This window comes from Acomys minous (genome assembly GCF_964271855.1).
Source record: "Acomys minous genome assembly, chromosome: 5".
In the NCBI taxonomy this organism is placed as follows: domain Eukaryota; kingdom Metazoa; phylum Chordata; class Mammalia; order Rodentia; family Muridae; genus Acomys; species Acomys minous.
Window position 1 is genome coordinate 119,052,056 of NC_140494.1, and position 27,462 is coordinate 119,079,517.

The 27,462-nt window shown below is 36.8% G+C and overlaps 1 protein-coding gene across 6 annotated transcripts in view; it reads left to right on the forward strand.

The window, feature by feature from the left end:
- Positions 1-27,462, forward strand: part of MYO9A (myosin IXA) — a 173,646-nt gene that overhangs the window by 35,252 nt on the left and 110,932 nt on the right. For 5 of the 6 annotated variants that reach the window (XM_084782524.1, XM_084782526.1, XM_084782525.1 and 2 more), the window contains exons 4-9: positions 2,809-2,871; positions 4,611-4,710; positions 6,263-6,319; positions 15,543-15,640; positions 20,971-21,097; positions 24,902-24,991. In XM_084782524.1, coding sequence (XP_084638650.1) covers positions 2,809-2,871; positions 4,611-4,710; positions 6,263-6,319; positions 15,543-15,640; positions 20,971-21,097; positions 24,902-24,991 — 535 coding nt within the window. The remainder of the gene's footprint in view (positions 1-2,808; positions 2,872-4,610; positions 4,711-6,262; positions 6,320-15,542; positions 15,641-20,970; positions 21,098-24,901; positions 24,992-27,462) is intronic. The other variant, XM_084782527.1, reaches the window with a different exon arrangement.

Consider the following 27,462-nt stretch of genomic DNA (forward strand, 5'->3'; position numbering starts at 1 on the left):
TGTACTTTTTACAACTACAATTTTTGGTATATTTTCTTGAGTTTATTTTTAAGTATTTTATTATGAATGTGTTTTTGTCTTGCATCATATATATATATATATATATATATATATATATATATATTTTACTGCTTATTGTTTGTGTGTGGTGCTATTGCTTTTCATAGTTTTATATCTAGTGCCTTGACTTACTGTTTGTACTTTACTGTTGTCTTACTTGTTCAAGGTATATTATAGTGCTTGGGTTGGCCTTTGGGTTATATCCCACCCAGTCCTACTCTTGGCCCAAACTCCCTGTTTCTGGTTCTGTGGAGAACAGTAACAAACTATACTCTAAGCTGTCACTGCCATGAGCTGAGCCACCCTGCCACAATGGTCTGTGTCCTGAACCATGAGCTAAAATGAAATCATTCCTTCCGTAGTCCCCCCCGCCCCCGCCCCCTAATGTAGTCTGCCTCAGCAATGAGAAAATGTAACTAATACAGTTCACCTTTCCATTGCTGTGACAAAATATCAAAGATAAAAATGGAAAGATTTTATTTTGGTTCACAGTTGCAGAAATACAGATCTATGATTGGTTGGCTTGTGGTTTGTGATCCCGTGGCAGGCAAGGGTTTCATTGCTAGGATTGTGGGAAAGACCACAATGTTATGACCACATAATGGTTAGAAAGCAAGCAACGGAGGGGTGTGAGGGTAGGGAGAGGGAGAGCAGCCAGTATCCCTTACGAAGGCACGTTTTACCTAATTTTCTTCCACTGAGGCTATCTCCTTTTTACTAGCACTATAGGCTGGTGATTCAGTCTTTAGCCTATGGGCCTTTGTAGAGGATATTTTTTAAAATTTATTTTTATGTGTTCATTCTTGTTCTGCCTGCATCTATATCTGTGTGAGGATGTTGGATCCCTGGCACAGGCGTTGCAGCCATTTGTGAGCTGTCATGTGGGTGCTGGGAATTGAACCCTGGTCTTCTGCAAGAACAGTCAGTGTTCTTACCTGCTGAGTGATCTCTCCAGCCCCTATAGAGGATATTTAAAAGCCAAGCCACTACAAATACCAATATAAAATTATTTTTGTCTTTTATGCCAATACTTGTTTTCTCCATTAAGTAACACTCTAGCTAATGAACTTTTTAAATATATAAATGTTACATTATTTTTTAAAAATTACTATGTTTATTTTTTAACATATACATTTATATTATCACACATGAATAAGATAAACTACATATAGCAGGAAGAACTATGAGACAATCATGAGTTATATGAATGTTACATGTATAGTGAGTTGGCTGTTTGTAAAGAACTCTTATTGACTAAACATTGAGTATTATATTAGTTAAAAAATTTTTTTATTTGAGACAGGGTTCCTTTGTGTAGCTTTGCCTGTCCTGGACTCGTTTTGTAGACCTGGGTAGCCTTGAACTCACAGAGATCTGCCTGCCTCTCCTAGAGTGTTGGGATTACAGGCCTGCTCTACTGTACCTGGATTACATGTTAAATTTTATCACAGGTGTTTTTGAGATCTATGTTTCTTTATTCTGAAATACATTGATATTACAGTTTTTTCTCTCTAATATTGAATTGTTTTGCATTCCAGGAAAAATGGTCAGTACAAACACACACATGCGTATATACACATACATATAAATTGTTATTTTATTTGATGGTTTTTATTATGATTTTTGTGCCCCTGTTATAAGTAGATCGATTACTTCTCTTTTATGATATGTAAATTATATCTCAGTCTTAAGTACTTTTGAATTTACATTAAAAAAGCACCAGGTATAATGGCGCATGCCTGTAATCCAAGCACTTGGGAGGCAGAGGCAGGCGGATCTCTATAGGAAGTAGATATATATGTAAGTTGGTTATAGCAAATGATAAGTTGATTGATTAAAGTATGCTGGAGGTCTTCTAAAAAACTTTGGCATTTATGTTGACTATTAAAAATTTGCCAAGTGGAAGGACTGAGAAATCATTTTATAAAGTGAGTAATTGTCTTTAGTAAATGATTGTCGTCATAACAACAGCTTGCTGTGTTTGAAGAGGCAAGAAAAAAAATGGGCATAGAATTGTCAAAGACATTAGCTTGATGAAATAGACTAGAAAACTAATATTTATAGATATCTTGACATGAAGTAAATTTTAGGTAATTTTATTTAAAAAGTCAAATGTATACAAAATAGAGAAAAATTAAATAAGCAAGGACATCCTAGGTAGATACAACAATGATTAGTTTTCCAATATTCAACTTCTCTGTCCTTTCTTTTTTTCTATGCTAGTTTTAAATAGAATCTCAGACACTGTGGTAAGCGGATAAATGTAGAGGCATAATCTGTTTAGCTGATTGATTCTCTGAACTGAAAATCAATCATTGTACTAGTAGAACTCATGGATTAGGATGGAAGAAAAAGAGATGTCTAGGAAGTAGTAAAATTGAAATTACGCCTTTATAGTGAAGTCAGACACGGGTTTATATTCATACAAGGATTGTATTGCTGATTACTAGAGTATGATTTTGTTTTGCTTTTATTTTTACTTTTTAAAACGACTTTATTTTGTATTTTTTACTCTTGATATGTTCACCTGCTTATCTCATTACCTAGCCTTTGATGACTTAGGATTTTGAGACTTTAACATGGACAGTTCTAATATCATCTAACAATTAGAATGGTGAATGTACTGCTGTTATCTGGAGAATGCTCCTTATACTTTAACTGTCTAAATAAATAAAAATCTGTATTAAACTTTATTATTTATATAAACAGTTTTTATTATTTATATCAACCAATTTTATTTTCTTCCAGGGCCTATGTTGAAAAGTATCTACTGGAAAAATCTAGACTTGTTTATCAAGAGCATAATGAACGGTATTTTTTTTATTTGTATAATTAGATCACATTTACAGCATCACACATTCCCTTTATGTTCTTTATTTTAATTTACTGTATATTATACATAGTTATTATATGTAACTACTATTTCTTTCTTGGGTGGAAGACTATTTTTTAAAGGCAGTTGGAAGATTTTTATTAGATATGCAGGACTGCGTTCTTTCTCTGTTGTAGATTGAGGAGAGGAAAAGTGGTTTTTCAGTTGGTAACTCATTTTTCCTTGGTCCGTCTGTTTTTATAAGCCATGGGCCTTTCCTGTATTTCTGAGTGTTCTTTTTCTCATTTGAGAGTAGTTTTAAGATAGGTATGGTGGTTCACACCTGCAATCCCTGTACTTGGGAGGCTCAGGCAGGAAGATTACCCTGAGTTCAAGGCTAGCCTAGGGCTTGTCAGCCTGGGCTATAGTGTTAGACCCTTTCTCCAAATCCAACCAGAAACAAAATGAGTTTTCAGAAAAGCTCTTCATTCCATTATCATGTTTGAGGTAGGTGGGACTTTAGAAATGATACACGTTTTATATTTCAGATGAAGAAACCAAATTTACAGAGGTAAATTAATTGCTTTACATGTCACTGTGGCTGGGCAGTGGTGGCACACGCCTTTAATCCCAGCACTTGGAAAGCAGAGGCAGGCGGATCGCTGTGAGGTCAGGCCAGCCTGGTCTTCAAAGCGAGTTCAGGACAGCCAAGATAACACAGAGAAACCCTGTCTCGAAAAAACAAAAAACAAGACAAAACAAACAAACAAACCCCAAAACTTGTCACTCACTGTGTTACAATAAAGTTATGACCCAGAGTATGACGTTAAATAGTCCTGAACTCTTTTTTTTTTTTTAAAGATTTATTTATTTATTTATTTTATTGCATATGAGCTCTTTATCTAGACTCAGTTCCTTGGGGCTATTCCTTCTTTGTTGTCAAGATCCCAGCAGGTTAGCCAAACAGCAAACAGCTGCAGTAAAAGCAATCAACAAACAGCTTCCTGGAAGCATACTCCACAGCATTTCTTTCTAGGAGGATCTTGAAGGGACCTCTTTCTCTCTGGGCTCATCTTTATAGCACACAAGGATGTTTTCCAGCTGACAAAGATCACATGCCCTCTCACGAGGCTGTTATCAGCTGTGGATAAACTAAAGCCAGTGTCATATCCCACTCTTTGGATAAAAACAAAACAAAACATGTTTACATAACAACCAAAACTCCACTACATTTTATGTATTTATTTAGATTTCCCCCCATCATTTATTTTTAATTTTATTATAGTGGTTGGATTTCGTTGGACTATATTCAGGCTTATTTGACTGTCTAGTAATGTTTCATGTGGATTTGAGAAACTATATATATTCTTGTTGCTGTGTTCTATAGTTAAATGCTAGGTGTAGTTGGTAAATACCCCCCTGGATTACTGCAAGCTTTTGGTTGATTTTTGGAGCTCTGAAGAAGTAATTCAGCGTAATTTATGAGGTTTCTTTTCCATTGGTGTTAGAGAAGGCAGAAATTTCAAAAGCCTCTGCTTTCCCATTCCACTGCTTTTGTTCCCCCTTTCGGTATTCTGCATTCTATTTTGTAGGCATACTAACTGTTGAATTTGTCACATTGCCTTAAAAATGAAGCAAATGAAACATTTTAGTAAGTAATGTACTCTCTTTAAAAGCAAAACAAAACAAAAAACTACCTAGAATTAGTCATGTTCATTATATGCTTTATTCCCAACAGGAACTACCATGTGTTCTATTACCTCCTCGCAGGAGCAAGTGAAGAAGAGAGGTTAGCATTCCACCTTAAACAGCCTGAGGAGTATCATTATCTCAATCAGGTAAGAGTTCAGGAAAAACACTTAGAAATGTAGGGGATACTTAGATTATAGTTACTGAAAGTTTTCTAGTGCTTTTTTTCTCAAACTAGATAATGGATATTAACCAGTGCCTTCATGTAGGATGTCTAAAAATATATGTGGTGTAACTTCTAAATTTAAAAATGATTATATCCTTCATATAAATGATAAAAAGTTAAATGTTTTCTGTGTATTTTGTGAGATTCTTACAAGAATATTAAGCTGTTTCATGCTACTTTCTTATCAGAAAAACGTCACATTCTTCCCGTCATGACTTACTTACCTTTTACATACCGCAGGATGTTAAGTGTAACTGAGGATTAACGCTTACCTATTTCAGAGAGATTGCTTTGAACTTGATTTGCATGTTTTGCAGTCTAATCACACATACCTGCTTGCTTTGATACTAGCATAGAGTGCCCTTGTCTAATTTAATGAACAGTCCTCTTCAGCATTCTGTAGGAGCCCAGGCATGATGGCTTATTCCTGTAATCCCATCATTTGGGAAGCTGAAGCAGGAGTTTGAAGCCAGCTTGATCTGTATAGTGAATTCCAGAACAGCTTGTGCTACATTGTGATTTCCTGTGCAAAAACAAAACAGAATAGAACTGATTTCATCAGTATGAAATTCCTCAAAGGCAAATGATTTAAAGGATGCATTTTTCTTTAAAACTAAGAATTCAGCCTTATAATGAGGAATGATCTTGACAAATTTTCATGATATTGATTTCTCTATTCTTTATTCTTCATATTAAAATTCCAAATCCAGTTATTAATAGAATTGTTACTATATTACATCACGAAAGAATAAAACATCCTCTCATGTTTTGTTCATGGCAAAATAGAATATGTATGGGAAAAAGTTATTTCTGGCAATGAAAAATATGCCTGGTATTTTTTCATTTAACTTACACTTGAATGAGTCAAAAATTATCTATTAAAGATTATGAAAGTAACACCATGGACTTTTCCTCAGATGTACAATATACTCTACCTGGCATTTTTTTAACTTTTAAACTTCATATTAGTATAAACTACCTTAACTTTATCTTAATAAAGTCAAGTTAATAGATTAAGAACTTCCAAATCACTTTGTTTGAATGCCAGAAATTTTTACTATAAAAATTAATCATACTTTAAAAAATTACTGATTTTGCTCCTGAGTAACTGGTTTTTTAAAGCAGTGTTGTAATCACTTATAAATGAGATAATTTTTACTGACTCAATTTTATAGTTCTTCTGACTTTTTGTAAAACGAGTAGCTATGGCATATATACATAATGTCAGTGCGTACCGGGTAAGAATCTTAGAGGTTAATACAAATACCAGAGCAACTGCACAGTGACACGTGTAAGTTGAATGGAATAATATATGATCTTCCAGAAGCTGAGTTTTTAATTAGTGTATATTGCAATGCAAAATAACTGTAGTTTGGATAGTAGTCTTGCTTTCTGAATACTGCATCTCAGAGATCATTACAGAAGTATAATTCCTATCTAATAACTTCTACCTAACTAATGTGCCTTACTTTCAGATAACAAAGAAACCCCTCAGGCAGAGCTGGGATGATTATTGCTATGATTCTGAGCCGGTCAGTACAAATACCTACATATTTTTGTTCCTGTTAAAGGGACTTCACATTGCTCATTTGCATCCATCTTCATCAGTCAGCTGAGGATGAGTTGCTATACCAGCAGGGCTAGGAAAGAGGATCACTAGTTTTTGATTACTTTGATTTGTGTATAATAGTTTGTTGCTTACTATTTTTATATGTTAAGCCTAATGTTTAATCTTCATTTAACATTTACTTTCACAAACAGTAAATTGACTGCATCCCTGACCGCTAGTACTCAGGCAGCTCTGTTTGAACTCTAGATGTTTTTTTTCCCACCTTGAGTTTTTCATTGCTTTGTTTTGGTGCAACATGACTGCCAATCACACAATCTACCATTAAGTTGATCCCTAGCTTGATACTGATTTCTTAAAATTACTTTTTAGGAGGCTAGAGTGATAGCTTAGTGGGTAAGACTGCTTGCTGCTGTTCTAGAGGATGGGAATTTGCTTCCCAACACCCAGTGTCAAGTGGCTTATAACTGCCTGTAACTCCATCTCCAGGTGTTCTGTGCCCTTTCTGGCCTGTTAAGAGCATGTACCCACATCTACACAGTATATATATACACATATGAATAAAATAAAAATAAATATTTAGAAAATAAAGTGATAGTACTTTTTAGGAGCTAGGGACATAGCTCATTGGATGAAATCTACCATTTTTTAATTTTAATTTTAATTTTTAGCAGGGTGTGGGGGGGTGTTCAAGACTGGCTTTCTCAATGTTATTTTGGCAGTCCTGGACTCATTTTGTAGACCAGGCTGGCCTCGAACTCACAACAATCTGCCTGCCTTTGCCTCTGGAGGGCTGGGATTAAAAAGCGTGCGCCACCACGCCCAGCCAGGAAATGCTTCTTGTACAAGCCCAAAACTTATTCAGATTCTTTGTACCCATATAAAAGCTGGGTGTGCTTCAGGTTTGTTGGTCTGTACTGCACAGCTGAGGTTGTACAAAGACATTTCCCAGGGCGCGCTCTCTCTCTCTCTTTCTCTCTCTCCCCCCCCCACCCCCCCCTCTCTCTCTCTCTCCCCCCCGCCCCCCTCTCTCTCCCTCTCTCTCTCTCTCCCTCCCTCCTTTTCCCCTCCCCTCCCTCCCCCCTCCTTGTCATCTTCGTTTTCTTCTTCTTCTTCTTCTTCGTTGTCGTCGTCTTCTTCTCTCTCTGTCTGTGTGTTTGTCTGTTTCTCTCTCTCTCCTCTCTCCCTCTCTCTCTGTCTCTTTGAGACAGGGTTTCTGCTTTAGCCTTGGCTGTCCTGGACTCCAATTGTAGACCCACCTGGTCTTGTAGCTAGCTGTCTGCCTCTGCCTTCCGGGTATTGGCATCAAAGGAATCACCACCACCTGGCTGATTTTTTTTTTTTAATATTAGTAAGAGAAACTACTATAAACTTTTACCCTGCAGGCTTGTGGTGGCACATGCCTTTAATCCCAGCACTTGGATGTCAGAGGCAGGTGGCTCTCTGAGTTCGAGGCCAGCCTGGGGTGCAGAGCAATTTCCAGAACAGCCAGGACTACACAGAGAAACCCTTTATCAAAAAACCCAAAACAAAACAAAACAAAAATCCTTTTGTCTTAAAAATTGCCTCCTGTCAGGCGCAGTGGTGCATGTGTGTAATCCTAGCACTCAGGGAGGCAGACGCAGGCAGATCCATGTGAGTTCAAAGCCAACCTGGTTGACAAAGGACAGCCAAGGCTACACAGAGAAACCCTGTCTTGGAAAACAATAACAACAACAAACTACCTTTAAATTATTGAAATTCTTTTTTTTTTTTCTTTTTTGAAATTCTTAAAAATAAGATTTACAGGGATAGCTCAGAGGTTCAGGGTACTTTTTGCTGTTGCAGAGGACCATGACTTAGTTCCCACCACCTATGCCTGGTGCCTGTTACTTTAGCTTTAGGGGATCCTGTGTCCTCTTTTGGCCCCTGAAGGCACCTACATTCATGTGTACATACTCATATAGAAACACATGGACATTACACAGAAATAAAAATCTTAAAAAAAAAGCTATTAGTTTTTTAATTTTTATTTTTATGTGCATTGGTATAAGGGTGTCAGATCCCTTGGAACTGGAGTTAAAGACAGCTGTAAGCTGCCATGTGAGTCCTGGGAATTGAACCCAGTTCCTTCGGAAGAGCAGACAGTGCTTGTAACCACTGAGCCAACTCTCCAGACTCCTTTACTAGAAATTTTAAATTGAGTTATATAAAGGCATATATCGTAGAATATGATTATTTGTAACCATAAAATGATGACAAAATGCTTTTCTTTCAATCTATATTTAGTTTACTTATAAAATGCTGAAGATATAGATACTACATCTAGCCATATTTATTAACTAATGAACTAATCTCTTACTATAAATATAGCATGTCTTAATCCTTGCTTTTTCATTGCACGTTGCTATAAACAATACTGATTGCAATTTGCCAATGCCAGAGTTGTGAAACATCAGCATCTGTACTAGTTTTTTTCCTCCAGACAAAGTTCAGTTGCATTCCCATTTCATAATCAAGAAGCTACTGGTTTCAGATTAAACATTTCAGGAAATAGATATTTTAGTTTGTAAATTTTTGATGAATTGTAATAGAAAAAGTATAATTTATCTTACTTCAAAGAAGTTTTCTGGTCTGTCTTTCATTTACTATATCAAGTGAATCATGCCTCTTAGGAAAGCAGGTAGGGCCACTGCAAGCTCACTCTGCAGATAGGATTGATCACTTGCTCAGACTGTGCTGTGGAACTCAGATTGTTCTGCGTTTGTTTGAAGTTAAAGTAATGCTTAAGAATGTGAAGTTGTGAGGTTGTTGGGCTGGAGCACAATCCTAGCTCATCCACTGACTAATTTTGAGACATTCAGAAGTTCACTTTTTTCCTTTCTTTCTTTCTTTCTTTTTTTTTTTTTTTTAACTTAACCCTTTTTATTTCTGCCTTTTACTTCAGAGAGCAATGGTCACTTTAGCAGGCCTGTGTTCTTGTAGTTTGGGTTATGTAGCAAGACTCTTGTCTCAAAAAGACTGCAAAGTCCCAGGGCTATAATCTAGCATTCACTCAGAAAGGCTGAGGTAGGAACATTTCAAGTTTAGTCCAGTCTGTGCCACTTAGCAAATATGAGGCCAGCTTGAGCTGAATACTCTGAAATAACAAACAAATAAAAAATTCTTCAAGCCAGGTGTGGTGGCGCACGCCTGTAATCCCAGCACTCAGGAGGCAGAGCTACATGGATCGCTGTGAGTTCGAGGCCAGCCTGGTCTACAAAGCGAGTCCAGGACAGCCAAGGCTACACAGAGGAACCCTGTCTTGGGGTTGGGAGGGGGGAGGGGAGGTGTAGCAGAACAACAACAAAGCTTCAAAAATGTTCTTCAAATTTTGTATTGAATTTGATTATATGTATGAAGAATTTGATAAAGTACTGAATTCTAAAAGTGCTAGGAAAAAAAAATGTCATTTCTGTATTGCTGCCATCATTTGAATCAGAACACATCTTTTTCTCCAAAAGAATTTTGTAGCTATAATTTCCTATTTTATTGTGTGTATGTGTGCCTGTTTATTTTTCTGCATTTGTGTGTATAGGTGTATATGTAATTATTACAGAGAATAATTTTGTTCTTACGTGCTAGCCACCTATTTTAAGATAGTGCATTTCACTGGCCTCCAACTTGGAAGTAGGCTAGACTAGTTGGCCAGCAAGGTCCCACCTGACTCCACCTCTCTAGTGACATGCCACCATATCCAGCTCTTTAAAATGTGGGCCCTAGAGAGTTCTCCTGCTTGCAGGGCAAGTGTTTTACCTATTGGAATACTCCCCTGTTCTTTATACTTTTTTCAACACTATTAGTCCTGTGTATTATACTTTCAAAGAATTATTATAGCCTGAACTTTGATCACCTTATGATTTTAGTCCTATTTGTCTTAGAACTCAGTATGTAGACCAACCTGCCCTCAAACTCATAGAGATCCTCCTGTCTCTGCCTCTGGGAGTAAAAGCATTCATCACCACACTTTGCTCATGATTCTTTTTTTTTCCACGTGAATTTTAAAAATGAATTAGTTATTCTGTACATCTTGCAGTGTATTTTTTAAAAAGATTTATTTTTTATTTTATTTTATTTTTTAATTTTTTTTTTGTTTTTTCGAGACAAGGTCTCTCCGTGTAGCCTTGACTGTCCTGGACTCACTTTGTAGACCAGGCTGGCCTCGAACTCAGCGATCCGCCTGCCTCTACCTCCCGAGTGCTGGGATTAAAGGCGTGCGCCACCACGCCCGGCCTAAAAGATTTATTTATTTTTAATGTATATGGGCACACTGTCTTCATGCACACCAGAAGAGGGCCCAGATCACATTATAGATGGTTGTGAGCCACCATATGGCCCCTTGTAGTGTATTCTTTTCTGTTAGATTTTCCTCATAGTTTGGGGAATAAAATAAACCTAGTTTTTGTTTTTTGGGTTTTTTTTTTTTGTTGTTGTTTATTTTTGGTTTTTGTTTTTATTTTTGAGACAGAGACTTTCTGTGTTAGCCTTGGCTGTCCTGGACTCACTGTGCAGCCCAGAATGATCTCCAAGTCTTGACAATCCTGATAAATTTTGTTCTGGAACTGTAACAAAATAAATACTTTTTTCCTCTAAGTGTCTTCGCATCAGGATGTTTTATCACAGCAACAGAAATGAAAATAGAGCATTCACTGTGGTGGCTACTTTTGCAATGTACTCTATTTACATGTTAGGGTACCTTTTCCTCCTTATCCTCCGCTTCCTCTTCTTCCTCCTCCTCTTCTTCACATTTTAGTTTTCTTCTTCCCCTAGTAGTTCTTGATCTGTGTGAAGACTTGTTTTTAGAGAGCCTCATGTAAGATAAGAATCGTTTTGGTTTAGGAAATTAAGTCTTATCATTGTTTTTCCTCTGCAGCTGTCATTACAGAAACAGTAAAAGAAATCAAGGGAGTTTTAAAAAATTAATTATGATTTTGGTGTTTCCTGAGACCACATTATACTTGTGAGTGAAAATATTTGATAAAGGATGACTACAAGTATAAAAGTATTTCTGTTTCCAGCACATCTGTTATTTTACTTTTTTAGTATTTTAGGTTCCTTGTTTCACTCACTTTCGAAGCAAATAAGAACCACATCAATTGTAAGGATCACTGCTATATTTTTATAAACGTCTTTACATCTTATTTCTTGTTACTAGAAATATGTGATTAATCCTAAAATGAGTAAATTGAGGTCTTGGTTTAAACCAAAAAAATTTTAATTGTCTTACTGTTTACTAAGTGTGAGGGCTCATATCTATACTCCTAGTACTTTGGGGCTGAAGCAAGAAGATTTCTGTGAGTTCAGGCCTTCCTGAACTACAGGGTGAGACCATTTTTATTCTTTTTTTTAAAAGTTATCTTTATTTTTAAAGATTTATTTACTTTATGCATGAGTGCAATATCTGCATGTACACCTGCATGCCAAAAGAGGGCATCAGATCCCATTAATTATTATTGTGAGCCACCATGTGCTCACTGGGCACTAAACTAAGGACCTCTGAAGAGTAGACTGTGCCTCTTCACTGCTGAGCCATCTCTCCAGCCTCCATGTTTATTCTTATTTAAGATTTTTTTGTATGGCATACTTGATAATATTTTTTCTTCTCACCTGATTCCTCCCAGATCTTCTCCCCTTCCTACTAACCTAGCTTGATGAACACACATTCTCTCTCAAAGAAAAAACAAACGAATGAAAAAAAAACCTCAATAAGACAAAATAATAAAAATAAAACCAAACCAAACTAAACTGAAAAGTACACAACAAGTAGGGAATTCTGTTTGTGTTGGTTGATTACTCCAAGGCATGGGACCTGCTTTGGAGTGTTGGTTATACACCCAGTATCACCCTGTCGGAGAAAACTGATTTTCTCTTTCCCATAAGTGACCAGTTGACAATAGTTTCTTAGTACCTGGTGTAACTTTGTGATTACTTCTTCGTGCTAGGATTTTCTGGTTTCAACTTTTTCAGGTTTTCTGTTTTCACAGTCTGTGAGTTCGTAAGTGTGGAATCCTGTTGTATCTGTAAAGCACTGTTTCTTTGGCGCCATCCACCACCTTTGGTTTTTTATAATATTTCTGCATCTTCCACGCAGATTCTTTGGTGAAGACATTTTATTTAGGATTGCATACTCCAAAACCTCCCACTCCTTGCGTATTGTAGGTCTCTGTAGTTCCATCTACTGCAAGAAGATACTTGTCAGCTGAGGGCTGATCTATGTAAAATACAGCAGTATGTCATCAAGAGTCATTTTAATGCTATGTTCCTTTAGCACCGTGGTTCTCAACCTTCCTAATGCTGTGACCCTTTAACAAGGTTCCTCATGTTGGGGTGACCCTGGACCATAAAACTATTGCTGTTACTTCACAACTGTAATTTTGCTACTATTGTGAATTGTAATGTAGATATCTAATATCATGGGGTTACTGGAATCAGGTTCCAAGTAGCCAAGGTTTGATTGGCAGTTTCTGATTTATTTTGAACCTTTTTTCCCCTCCACATTTAGTTCAGTAATTTGATCTTGGTACTGACTTGATGCTTGTGATTTGTGGTGAATAAAACATCAATTCTTCTGTCCGTTGAATAATTAATGTAATATTCCCTAGGAAGATAGACATTAAAAAGTAAATTGAAGTTTGAGATATTTTGATGTGTGAACATGTAAAGGATTGTGTTTGTAATGTTACTGTTGACTATTTTGTAAGCTGAAATGCAAAGATTACACTAAAACACGTTCATTGGTTAGTTGTTTTACTTGATGTGTTTTGAGAATGGGATTTTGCTCTGCAGTTCAGGATGGCATAGCGTTTGTGCTTCCCCTACCTCTGCACCTGGAGTACTGTGGTTATAGGCATATGCTACCATATTCTGACTAATATATATTTTTATATGATTTTTAATTTTTATGAGATTTATTTTATTTTTATTTATGTGTACATGTGTGTATGTGGCTTGTCAGTTAGTGCATGTGACTACCTGCATAAGAAGACAGATTAAAAGGAAAAAAAAAAGACGATGACAGATCCTGTTGAGCTGTAGTTATAGTTAGTTAGTTGTAAGTTGTCTAGTGAGTGCCTGGAGCTGAATTCCAGTCCTCTTGAAGAATAGCAAGCACTCTTAATGTCAGCATCATCTCTCTAGGGCCTAAAATACTTTAAAAATATAGTTCTCAACAATCATTTTCTTTCTCCCTCTCCCTTCTGGCCTTAAACTCTTTGTGCAGCTGAGGCTTTCCTCACACTTCTTATTCTCCCGCTTTTGCCTGTCTAGTGCTAGGATTATAGGCTCATGCTACCTCTCTGGGCTCCGCACGTAGTTTTATTTTTTATTTATTTATTTATTTAAAAGAATTATTTATTTATTTTGTGTATATGAGTACTCCATTTGCATGTACACCTGCATGACAGAAGAGAGTATTAGATCAAACTATGGATGGTTGTGAGCCACCATGTGGTTGCTGGGAATTGAACTCAGGACCTCTGCAAGAGCAGACAGTGCTCTTAACCGCTGAGCCATCTCTCCAGCCCCCGTACGTAGTTTTAAATATATAATTAAAATTTTATTGTATACGCACACACACATATATATATGTGAATGCATGCATGTGTGTGCCACAGCGAATACGCCACCATGTAGGAGTGGAGGTGTCCTAGTTTGCTGTGTGCATCCTGGTGATCAAACTTATGTCACCAGGCTGGTCACTAGGGAACCTTAGCCTATAGAGTCAGTGTTGTCAGCTATAGCTATTTAAAATATGTTTATTTATCAGTATTTTATGTGGGTTTGATATGTGTATGTGTGTAGCTGCGAATGTCTCAGGCATGCGTGGAGTCAGAGGACAGCTTTTTTTTTTTCCAGACAAGGTTTCTTTGGGTAGCCTTGGCTGTCCTGGACTCATTTTGTAGACTAGGTTGGCCTCAAACTCACAGCCTGCCTCTGCCTCCCAGAGTGCTGGAACTACAGGTGTGAACCACCACGCCCAACTAGAGGACAACTGTTTGAAGACAGCAGTTCTCTTTTCTGCTTTTATGTGATTTCTGGAGATTGATCTCAGATTTGTCTGGCTTGAACAAGTGCTTTTCCTACTGAATTATATTGCTATCCTTCAATAACTAAAAAATATTTTTATTTTATTGTGTGTGTCTGTATGTCTGCGCGCGCACGCACACACACACACATGCCGCATGTATGCCTGTGCCCATTAAAGCCAGAAAGGGGCATCAACTACCTTGAAGCTGGAGTTACAGGTGATTGATTATTAGACACCTGATGTCAGTTCAAGGAATTAACTTGAGTCGTCTCAAAGAGCAGCAAGTATTTTAACATGACGATTGCTCTTTCAAGGCCCTCAATAACTGTTCTTACTGATTCATGTGATGTGTGTTTTTTGAGAGAGGGCTTTTATTTTGACATAATCCCTTTCTTTTTTTGGTTGATCATTATGATATGTATTTTCATTCATTCATTCATTCATTTTTGCTATTTTTAATTTTTCTTAATATACTTATCTAACACCAACTGGTTTATGTTATATAAATCTAGGCTTCCTTTTATTTATCTCAACAGTATACTAACTGTTGTAATTTTTGGATGTGTTTTATTCAAGACCTTATATATAATAGACATTTGTTAAGATTTGTTGAACAAATTAACATCTGCTTATGGACTTAAGTTTTTTTATATGTATGTTTTTCTTCCAAGACAAGGTTTCTCTGTGTAGCTTTAGATGTCCTGGACTCATTTTGTAGACCAGGTTGGCCTTGAACTCAAAGAAATCCGCCTGCCTCTGCCTCTCCCAACTACTGGGGTTACAGGTGTGTGCCACTGCGCCTGGATTCTTATATATTTTAAGTCTTTAAAAATCTTTAGCACTACTAAAAATCAAACTTGGTATCCATATATTTTATAAATACTGCTAACTCTTCACCTTGTCCCAGTAGATGTCCTGTGCTGGTGATCGTTAAGGAAAGAAAAATGGTACTCTTAACATTTGATAGATCTCTCTAAGAGTTTTAATGAGTCTGATTGTGTGAAAATGTCCCAGTAGTTCTAATTTGTATTTACACAGGGCTCTACTTAAATTAATAGATGGCTCACATTGTTTTTTTTTTTTTCACATTGCTTTTTAACAGGTAATTTTGATATATTTTTTTCCTAACTCTTGTCTTAAGCAGGATTGCTTCACAGTGGAGGGAGAAGATTTGAGGCATGATTTTGAACGATTACAATTGGCCATGGAAATGGTAGGATTTCTTCCCAAGACAAGAAGACAGTGAGTTTAAAATTTTTACTCATTTACTTTAGTTTTGTATTTCCAGTAGTAAACAAAACATCATGTGTCTTTGAAAGATTTCTTTATCTTAGTTCTTTTAAAAGCATTTTTTATTCTTTGACTATTTCATACATATATACAATATGTCTTTGTTATATCAATTTTCAGATTCCTCCTCCTTTTCTTTTTTCTGTAAGTTACTTAACGGAATTAGTGTTGTTTGTGTAAGCATGGAGACTGCCTGCAGCCATTATCTATGAAGAAAACCGACGTTCTCTCCCAAAGTAGCCACCAATTGCCAATAACTCCTGCGCTGGGGTGGAGCCTCACGAGCCCCTCCCGTAGCCATGTGGGATGATAAGCCCGGGCTCGACTTCGGGCAGAGCTTTTGCAGGTCACTGTAGGTTTTGTGAGTTGGTAAGTTCAGTGACGTGTAATGGTTAGAAGACAAAATTTTGCAGCACTCTTCTCCATTCTTTGGCTCTTGGCTCTGCCTTCTGCGTTGTTTTCTGAGCATTGTGGGATTTATACAAAAGTGTCGTCTAGGGCAGAGTACTTGATAGTCACTTATTCTTAACACTTTGACCAGATAAGAGTCTCTGCATTGACTGCCTACTGCAAAAAGAACCTTCTTTGAGTATGGTCGAGAGCAGCACTAATCAGTGGTTATAACATAAACGTTTAGAAAGCAGTTTGACAGAAAGTCTTCAGCAAAAAACAGTACTAGGTCCCTCTACTGGGGTCATGACCTTCTTAGTCTCCTGGGCCTTTGGCCATGGTTACAGTATCAGCCTTGCTTTTCTGTGGAGCAGGCCTCAGGTTTCATAACAGTCATAACCAAACTTTCCTTGGTTCTTTTAAACATTTTTTTTTGTTTTTGTTTTTGTTTGTTTTTTTCTTCTTCGAGATAGTGTTTCCTTGTGTAGCCCTGGCTGTTCTGGACTACTTTGTAGATCAGGCTGGCCCTAAACTTACAGGTCTGCCTCCCTAGTGCTGGGATTACAGGCATATGTTATGGTGCTCAACTCTTCCAAGCAGTTTTATAAATGTTACGTTATTGGCTTGGTCATATGACGATTTGAGGTTTCCTCCCCCCTTTTAACTATATAAATATTGAGGAGCTGATGAAAGCTAAAATACTTCGGTAAAATGTATTTTTAACATTGACATGTAATTTGAAATGTCTTGAAGCCTATTCATAGATACAACTTAAAAACTACTACCTTTATTTTTTTTACAGCTTTTTATTTTCTACATGTTATTTTTATTTATTTATTTATTTTTATTTTTTAAATATTTTATTAATTTATTCATATTACATCTCAGTTGTTATCCCATCCCTTGCATCCTCCCATTCCTCCCTCCCTCCCACTTTTCCCCTACTCCCCTCCCCTATGACTGTGACTGAGGGGGCCCTCCTCCCCCTGTATAGGCTCATAGGGTATCAAGTCTCTTCTTGGTAGCCTGCTAGCCTTCCTCTGAGTGCCACCAGGTCTCTCCATCCAGGGGAAGTGGTCAAATATGGGGCACCAGGGTTCATGTGAAAGTCAGACCCCACTCTCCACTCACCTCTGAAGAATGTCCTGTCCATTGGCTAGATCTGGGTAGGGGTTCGAAGTTTACTGTGGGACCCCACTCACCTACAGTTTTCTAGATCCAGCGGTCTGTGGCTTCATTCAAATCCCTGGTCTCCGTGCAGTAGATCAGATACAGAGCATACTGGACGCTGCCATCTTGGAACCTCCTACGGGTTATTCTTAATGTTAAGTCATACATGTCTATATATAATATACAATATTCAGCATATTTACATGTTTCCTGTTATATTAAAAATTCTTGATTTGTGGGTATAGCTCCATGATAAAAGTGCTTTCCTTGCATATGCAGAGCCATAGATTCAATCACTAACAGCAGCACCCCCAAAATACAAACAAAACAAACCACAAAGCCTTCATACATGGTAATATGAAGAAAATATAAATATAAAAACTTTTGGTAGGGCTGAAGAGATGGCTCATTGTATGAAGTGCTTGCTGGGCATATATGAGGGATGGAGTTCAGATCCTCAGAACCCATATCAGAAAAGCCTGGTAGGCATGATGGTCCCAGAGGATAGGAAGTAAGACAGGGAATCCCTGGAGCCAGCTGGATAGCCAGGATAGCCCAAAACGGCATGTTCTGGTTTAGCATGAGACCTTACGTTTAATATATGCCTCAAGATAGAGAGAGAATTTCTTACACCTGTGTATTGGAGAAATGGCTCAGAGGTTAACACTGGCTGTTCTTCAGTTCCCAATGCCAATATGACCCCTCACTACCATTTGTAACTTGAGTGCCAGGGCAATCTGTTGCCCTTTTCTGGCCTTGCAGGTACTACTTGAATGTGTTGCATAGACATACTTGTAGGTGTACACATAAAATAATAAATAAGTTGAAGAACTTAAGTAAGAACTTAGGTAAGAACTTAGGTAAAAGATACCTAGTCCTCCATGTGCATTCAGTCACATGTATTCTATATGTGTTCAGTCTGACACATGCATGTACAGCACAGCAACATTCATATACCAAAAGCATTTATTTTTGAAAATCAAGTAACATATTTAAGCAAACTATTTAAAATTAAAGAAGCAACCATGTCTCTTGTCAGAAATACTTCTTTCATAGCTTTTATCTGTTTAGTTTTAGAGACAGAGTCCTGTTATTACGTATTGTTGAGACTGCCTGCCTTAGCTTTCCAAGTAGCTCAAACTATAAACACACACTTTTGTATCTAGCTGTTTTCAAAGTAATAACTGAATGTCATGTCAGGATATGTATCGATTGAGTGACCCTAATGTTAAAAGCTGAATTCTGGATACCTACTCTTTAGTTACTTGTTTTCTCTCCTAAAATAAGATTATAAACATTTTAAGAATCAAGATTCCAATTGGATGTAGTGGTACAGAACTCAGCAGTCTAGAGGCGGAAGCAGGCTGATTTCTGGGAGTTTCAGACTAGCCTGGACAATCAGGGTTACCTAGAGAAACCCTGTCTCAAAACAAAACAACAAGAACCAAACTTTAAAAAATAAATCATGATTACTGTTTATATTTTAAGATCTTTTAATATAGACTTACATTACATTATGTATCTATATATATGTTACTTATATTAGGTTATTTGTAAATTTGTGAGAATATTAATGTACCATTTTAAAAAACAAATATACAAAAAGTGGGTCATACACTTGTGTTAGTTTTGAATTCTAGTTTTTATGTTTTAGTGATACTGAATTTATTTTTCTGTTTATCTCAGATACTTTTATGAATTATTCCTTTGGATTTGACTTGTATTTCCTAATTTTAAGTTACTGAAAAAAGTAGACTTGTGACTACGTGTTGATCAAACACCTCTCTCTCTCTCTCTCTCTCTCTCTCTCTCTCTCTCTGTCTCTGTCTCTCTGTCTCTCTGTCTCTCTTTGGTTTTTCAAGACAGGGTTTCTCTGTGTAGCCTTGGCTGTCCTGGATTCACTTTGTAGACCAGGCTGGCCTCAAACTCACAGAGATCCACCTGCCTGCCTCCTGAGTGCTGGAATTAAAAGCCTGTGCCACCATGCCCAGTTTGATCAAACATCTCTTAAAGTTTATTTGGTTCTGAAGAAATGTTTGTTTTATTTAAAATATTTTTCTGATTTTTCAAAGTTAAATTCATCTATTATAAAATTTTTAATTATTGGAAAATTTAAGAAGATGGTTAGGTTTCACAATAGGTTATATTTATCCTTAGAAGGTAATATGTCAATAATGTATATAGATATGTGCATTTAGGATACTTTAAAATATATTTTATCTTTATTTTTAATCATGTGTGTATGTATATGTCTGTGTATGGGTTTGTGCTCTTGAGTATAGTGCTTTTGGAGGACAGTGACTGATTCCCTGCAGTTTCAGGCTTTTGTGAGCCATCTGATGTGAGTGCTGGGGACTGAATTTGTGTCCTCTTCCAAGAATAGTAACTGCTGTTAACTTGTGAGCCAGCCATCTCTTCATCCCCTCTTGAAGGGCTTTAAAAATTGTGTGTGTGTGTGTGTGTGTGTGTGTGTGTGTGTGTGTATGCGCACTTGCACATGTGTGTGTGTAAACATTCATTTATGTCTGTGTGTCTTTGTGAGCACATGTACACATGTTTGTGTGGGCTGGTGTTCAGAGAAACCTGAAGACTGTATTGAACCCTGTGGATATTTGCGGGAAGCCTGTCCTTGCTGTGTGAGGGTTGGGTTTCAGATTCAGGGTTCTACAACAGCCTCTTTAGCTATTGAAGGACTGGGTGTTCAGCTGTATTAAATGTCTCAACTGTCAGGTAAGTTAAGGCATGATGTTTTCTTATCGAATTGGAAGAAGTCCTTGGTAACCCCTGAGATTGCAGCAGCTGTTAAATGGTAGTGAGTAGGAACACACAAGGAGTTTGAGTTAGTATTTCAGTAAGTTTGTTTGTAAGTAGGAAACTATGTTGATTTATTTAAAATAAGAGAAAATAAACAGAATGTTGATAAAAGTTCTTAAAAATTCAAGTGAGAGTTAGGAAATGAAGACAGTACATTTCCTGAGTCAACTGGAATTATGGGATATAATGTACAAGTGGAAGTGTTAGTTTTAAAGTTTGTTTAAAATTTTATTTTTATGTGTATATTGGTTATTTGCCTGTATGTGTTTCTGTGCACCATGTGCATGCCTGCGGCCAGAAGAGGATATCAGAACCCCAGGTACAGGCGGTTGTGAGGCACTGTGTGGTGCTGGCAATAGAACTTAAGGTCCTCCGGAATAGTGTCCAGTGCTTTTGACTGCTGAGCCATTTCTCTAGCCTAAGAGATTAATGCTGAGTAGAAGGCATTTGTACAGGAGAGAAGTAGGTAAAAGAGGGTCCAATTGAAAGTATTTTATAGTGTAGACATGATATTTGTTAGTAAATTCCACCAGCCTTGTAATTAAAACTAATAGTTATCGATGGTCCCATAAGATGTAGGCAAAGATTTAAAAAATAAGATTAATTATAAAAAGTTTCCTAGGATACCTGATAAAATATGGATTCTAAGGTCTCCCTTTTGGAGATTCCTATTTATTGTTTCTGAAATAATATATGTAATATTATGTGTATTGTAGTATAATATTAGATGTAAAGTAAATTTCTTAATATTTGACATACAATTAATAGTAAAGTTCGGTTAAAATTTCTATCCATTTGTTAATATTAAACTTCATACTTTGTACTGGTGAATTTGTTTTGGATTTTGGGGTGAAATGAGCTTTGAGAATACACATTGGAAACTTTAATCTCTGCTTTTATTTTCATAGGATTTTCTCTCTGCTCTCAGCAATACTACATTTGGGTAATATTTCCTATAAAAAGAAGACTTACCGGGATGACTCTATTGATATCTGTAATCCTGAAGTACTGCCTATTGTCTCAGAATTATTAGAAGTGAGTCATTTATTCTCAGTCCTTATTTTAGGTACTGGGTAACTTATTTGTATTTTATATATCCTCTAACTTGTAAATGGGTTTATGTAGTTAAAAATGAATTTATTTGATACTGTTTTAAAATAGTGTTTGCAGAAGTTGGAATTCTTTGTGGATCCCTGCCTTATTTTACTCATGAGGGTGCCAGGGTCCATAGGGCTGTGTCTTCTCCCTTGCCTTTACTTGCCCCCAACATAGAATCCCTTCGTTTTGTTGATTGGAATAAATATTTCCACTCTAGATTGTAAAATGTCCTGGGCCCATGCTAATGTTGCTCTTTCCAATTTGAGGTTTCTCAGTAAAATTGTGATGAGATGATTTTATTTGGAGATGAAGTAAGTGTCTTAGTGACCAGAGAAAAGAGGTGCAACCTTTAAATCTTTTTGTTAGTGGCTTTAGGAGGACTTAAAGATCAGGTCCCATGCTTCTTTGTATCTCAGACTGTGTTCCACTGTTGTCCTGGAGTTAGGTGTGTCACAATTTCCAATTAGCTCTTAATTTTACCAGATGTACCCCATCTGATTGATGTTGTTTCTTTTAGGCTTTCTCATCTGAAAGACCAAGAGAGATATCTAAGTATATTTTACTTGTACCAACAGAAATTTTACATGTAATAATTTGTATAAAACTAATGATTTCATACCAAAGTCTGTAAATCCAATTTTTACACTATTCAGTTTTTTTCCTCTTACAAATCTGTAATGTATTTAAATTAACACCTGTTTCCTTGTGGAAAATGATTTTAAATTAGAGGAAAATTCTAACATTTGTTTTCAGTGTGTTTAACCCTTCACCTTTTCTTACCCCTTCCTTCATTGGGATTGTTTCATACCTTATAAAGCTAGAGTCTCTCATCATGGCCCATACTCCTTCTGGAATTAGGGGTAATGCCATCAGTGTTTTTAAAATTTGTATATAGTAGGGTCCACTCTTTGTGCTGAATATGTTTTGACAGATGTGTGAAGTCACGTGTCCACTGTTAGAGGAGTTGTTGTTCTCCTCCTCCTCTTCCTCCTCCTCCTTCCTTCTTCCTTCTTCTCTTCCTCCTTCTTCCTTCTTTCTTCTTCCTTTTTTCCTTCTTCCTTCTTCTTTCTCTTCCTTCTTCCTCCTTTCTTCTTCTTTCTCTTCTTGCTTCTTCTTTCTTCTCCTTCTTAAGACAGGATTTCTCTGTGTAGCCTGGGCTGTCCTTGAACTCGCTCTGTAAACCAGTCTGGCCTCAAATACATAGATCCACCTGCCTTTGCCTCCCAGCACTGCACCACCACCACCTGGCTCACTGTTATAGTTTTTTATTGAACTCTTTTACAGCTCTAAAACTTCCCCTTACAGTTTGTATTTTCCACATGTAATATAATTATAATTATAGAGTTGATAATAGTTCTAAATTGGTATATTTTACTTGGTAGCACACATTTAACATAACATCCTTTTAGCTCGGGTGGGTGGTGGTACACAGTTTAATTCAAGCACTTGGAGAGACAGAAGCAGGTGAATCTCTGAGTTCAAGGTTAGCCTGGTCTATAAGCGAGTTCTAGTACAGCCAATGCTACACAGAGAAACCTTGTCTCAAAAACAAACAGAAAAATACTGTTTTACATTATCTGTGTACACTGCAGTTGCTTATCTGCTCATGAACTGAAGAGCATTTCACTTGTTTCTGGCTTGGAATAGTTAAAAATAGTTTGATGTGCTTTTTTAAAATTTGAAATTTCAAATAATACCTTTCAAATCTTGGTTCATATGCCTCTTCATTGGAAGTCTAAACCAGTTCCTCCTTCTTGGCATAATTTAGGTTAGTTTTTAAGAGGAAAAAACTTAATTATTTACGATTATGTGACCATTATAAAGCTATAGTGCCAATTGAGAGCATTGGGTGCCTCTTTTTTATATCTCTAACTGCAGTGTTTAATTTTCTTTATATATCACTGGTCATTGCTTATTAACTTCAATGGAATGATATTGTGACATAAGAGGATGGAAAAAAGAGGCCTTTATTTGGAGCTAGATCCACTCATTGGAATAAATTTTTACCAAGATGTAGACTGTTGTATCTGTGTATCAAGGTTATAATTTTGAAGGTCATAGACTAGATTTCAACCAGGCATTTCAGGTAATATTTTAATCAATCATTTAGTATTATAGTCAATTAGGACATGGCGCCTGGACATAGTGCCAAGAATTCTAATCTTAATCAGAGACTAGTTAAAGAAAGGTTCAGGGAATTTAAAAGAGAAATTCAGGGTTTGGGAAGCGACTCAGCTTGTAAAGTGCCTGTTATTACAAACATAAGTACCTGAGTTTGGATCACACACACAAGTAAAAGTTGGTTTGGTTGTGCATTTGTAACCCCAGCGCTGGGAGAGTGAATGTGAGGGAGGATGGCAGGAAAAGCAAATACCCTGAGCTTACTGGTCAGTATAGCTGGCCAGTTGGTGAGCTCTGATTCCATGAAAGACCTTTATCTGAAAAAGTAAGGTAGAATCAGGCATAGTGGCCATGTCTTAAATCCCAGCACTCAGGAGGAAGAGGCAGATGGGTCTCTGTGAATTTGAGGTCAGCCTGGTTTACATAGTTGGTTCAGGACAACAAGGGCTGCTCAGAGAGATCTCATCTCAAAAAACAAAAACAAAACAATACAAAATATAATGGGCAGAAATAAGCAAATACCCAACATTGATTGCTGCCTTCTACAGCACCTGTATAAATGTACCCAAGCACACACACGCCTTGTACACATACAGGTGCACACATCAGGATTTTTTTTTTTACTGAAAATTCTTGTATTTTATTTTATGTGTATAAGTTTTGCTTGTATGTATGTATGTATGTATGTATGTATGTATGAATGAATGTATGTGTACCACCTGATACTCAACAAGATTACAAGAGGATGTCAGATTTTCTGGAACTGTCATTATGAAGGTTGTGACCCACCATATTCGAGATGGAACTGAAATCAGATCCTTTGCAAGAACAAGGTTTTTTTTTTGTTTTGTTTTGTTTTTTTAACCACTGAACCATTTAACCAGTCTGCATTTTTTTAAAAAAAATCTTAATAATTCAGTCAAGTGTTGATGGTGCATGCATGAAACCTCAGCAATCAGAAGGTTTAGATAAAAGGTTCACCATGAGTTTGAAGCCAGACTGTGCTACAGAGTGAAACCCTGTCACAAATAAATATGATAGTATTTACTTCCAGGGTAAGAGTAAAAACAAAGAAAGCAGCATCTTTATATAGAAGTTTAATACTCAATTATAAAAATAAATTTCTAGAACATTCGCTAAGAGTGCTCCTCCAAAGGAGTGCTCTCATCCTCTAGTCCACATTCTTATCTTTAGATTGTGAAATCTAGGTGTGTGTGTGTGTGTGTGTGTGTGTGTGTGTGTGTGTGTGAGAGAGAGAGAGAGAGAGAGAGAGAGAGAGAGAGAGAGAGAGAGGGAGAAATTCTGGTGAGAACCCATGACCTTTCACATGGAAGGCAAGCTCTCTCTTATAGGGTTAAACACTCACATAAAAGCATTTGAAAAGAAACCATTTGTTCCTTTTTTTCTTATTCTTCTTCCTATTTTAGGTGGAGAAAGTATGGTTAGTGGTATGCTTAAATTCTACTTAAGCTATTAGCAAGATTTCCTATGTATTTTCTTTGCATCTCTTTATATTCATTGCCTATCTTTGACTTTCATTAAATTTTTTTTTTACTTAGCTTTTCAATATGTCAGTCTGTCATAAATCTTACGTATTGATTATGCCTTTTTGCTTTATAGGTTAAAGAAGAGATGCTATTTGAAGCATTAGTTACAAGGAAGACAGTGACAGTGGGAGAAAAGCTTATTTTGCCATATAAAATGGCAGAGGTATGATTTTCTTGAATGTCAAAATATTTTGCCTGTTCTAGAATACAGGGTTTGTAGGTTTGTTTGTTTGTTTGTTTGTTTTGCTTTCCTATTTTCAAAATGAAGATGACAGGAAAATATACTAATTGGGATATTTTCTAGTAAAAATTACAAATTCTTCATAGATTTTGAAGCTTAAATTCAATGGTTTTTTATTAAACAAAAATTGTCACATTGAAGTTGGACATGCCAAGCCAGCAGAAGGAAAAAGAGCCCAAGAGAAAGTATAAAAAATCAGAGACCCACTTGTTTGCACACTCAGGAATCCCATGAAAACACTGAACTGAAAGCCACAGAGGACGTGGTGCAGACCTGTGCAAGCCCTGTGCATGCTGAAACAAGCAAACAAACAAAAATGAAAACTTTTTTTTTTTTTTTTTGTTCAACAGTGTACTAGACATTAGGGCTTAAAATGTGTGTAGGTCCTTAAGTGTTGACATTTTATACAAAGAGTCAGTGGAAAGTCTACTTTAAACTAAACTGTTTCCTTAGGTTTTTTAAAATTAATATTCTGGCAGCACTGTAATTTGATATAACACAGATATTATTGTGGCAATTTACATGGGTCATATGAGTTTGTACATGGCTTACTTTTGTAGGTTAGTGGATGATGATAAGGTGCTTATCCAGTCTGTGATACCATTTTAATTCTTTTCTAGGTTTATAGGTTATTGATAGCATTCTTTTTCTTATGATTATAGGTTGGACTGAAGTAATAGTGTCCCTCATATTGGTTGATCCCCCACCATCTTGACTGTCTGTCAGTGTCTAGTCTTAGAAAGTAGAGGTGGCATGGTATTTCATGTCATGTGCAGTTTAAGTCAAAACCACTTAGTATCTGGGAGGCAGTGGTTGGTGGATGTCTATGAGTTTATGCCAGCCTGGTCTACAGAGCAAGTTCCAGGACAGCTACAGAGCCACACAGAGAACTCTATTTTGAAAAACCAAACCAACTAAAACATCAGTTAGAGACTGGCAAGATAGCTTAGCAGTAAAGGCACTGCAGTGAAATGTTTCCAAATAAGTAAATACATTAAGAAGACAACTGATTTAGAGATCTTTAATTTTGTATTTAAAAATATTTCACCATTATAATGTATCAAATGGTAATTACAAGAATAAAGTCCACTGGGTGGTAGTGGCGCACACCCTTAATCTCAGCACTTCGGAGGCAGAAGCAGGCAGATCGCTGTGAGTTTGAGTCCAGCCTGGTGTACAGATCAAATTCCAGGATAGCCAGGGCTATCCAGAGAAACTCTTGGCTTGAAGAACAAAACAAACAAACAAACAAACCAAAAACAAACAAAACCCCCAAATAAACCCAAAAACAAACAAACAAAAAGAATAAAGTCTGTCATGTTTAGAGTTTATACTTAAGTTGAGGCGTCTGTTAGTCTGACTTTTCATTGCTCTGTCAAAATACATCAGAAAATGACTTCAGGGTGAAGGATTTACTTTTGGCTCACTGTGTTACAGGTTTCATAGTCCACTGTAGGAGAGCTTTGTGTGTCTGGGCTCATGGTGAGGCAAAGAACATCGGGACAGAGCTATTCATGGCAGCGAGGAAGCAGTGTACACCACAAGACAGGACTAGGGCAAGATAAAACCCCAAGACATGCTCTAGTTACCTAGTTTCTCCGTTCAGGCACTACCCTTTATAGTTCCTCCAATTCCCATTGCTCTGTCAGATTTTTAATCTATCAGTGGAATTAACTATTGATTCTGTTAGAGTTCTTACAGTATTGTTACCTATGCAATGCCCTTGCTGACACACACACACACACACACACACACACACACACACGTGTAAATTTCTAACATCGTAGCCATCAGTTAATAGTCAAAATTAGCTGTCATAGGGAGGGAAATGTATAGAACATGTCAACAGGGAATAGGATATTTGAAGGCCATGTGGGTAGTGAAGGCAAGATGAGTTCTGAAGCTGTAGTAGTTAAGGAGAAAGGTGTTTGCTTTGTGTAGCATGGTGACATGCTAATGGAAGGAAAAACAAGTGACATTTGGAGTGACCAGTGGGACTGGGTAATGACTTTTGAATAATGGGAGACAGATTAGAAATGGAAGTGGTAGGACAGAGTGCATTACAGAAGGAATAGCTGGAGTACAGAGTGAGATGGAAGTTACAGGGAAAATACAGACTAATCTGCTGTGTGTGGATTCTTTATGACTTGTTTTTAAAAATAAAAATTCTGTTTCCTACAACCAAATAGATTTGGTTGAATATGAAGTTGATCTTTAACTTAAGAACTTAACTCATAAAATTCATTATTATAGAAATGCCTATAGCCTATGCTTATTTTGTTTCAAATATTTTACATTGCTTAATTTAATGAGATTCTCTTTTTTTTCCCCTTCTGAGGGAAATAGCATATGGCTTGTAGTTTACTGCTTCATGAATATTTTTGGTTGTGAGC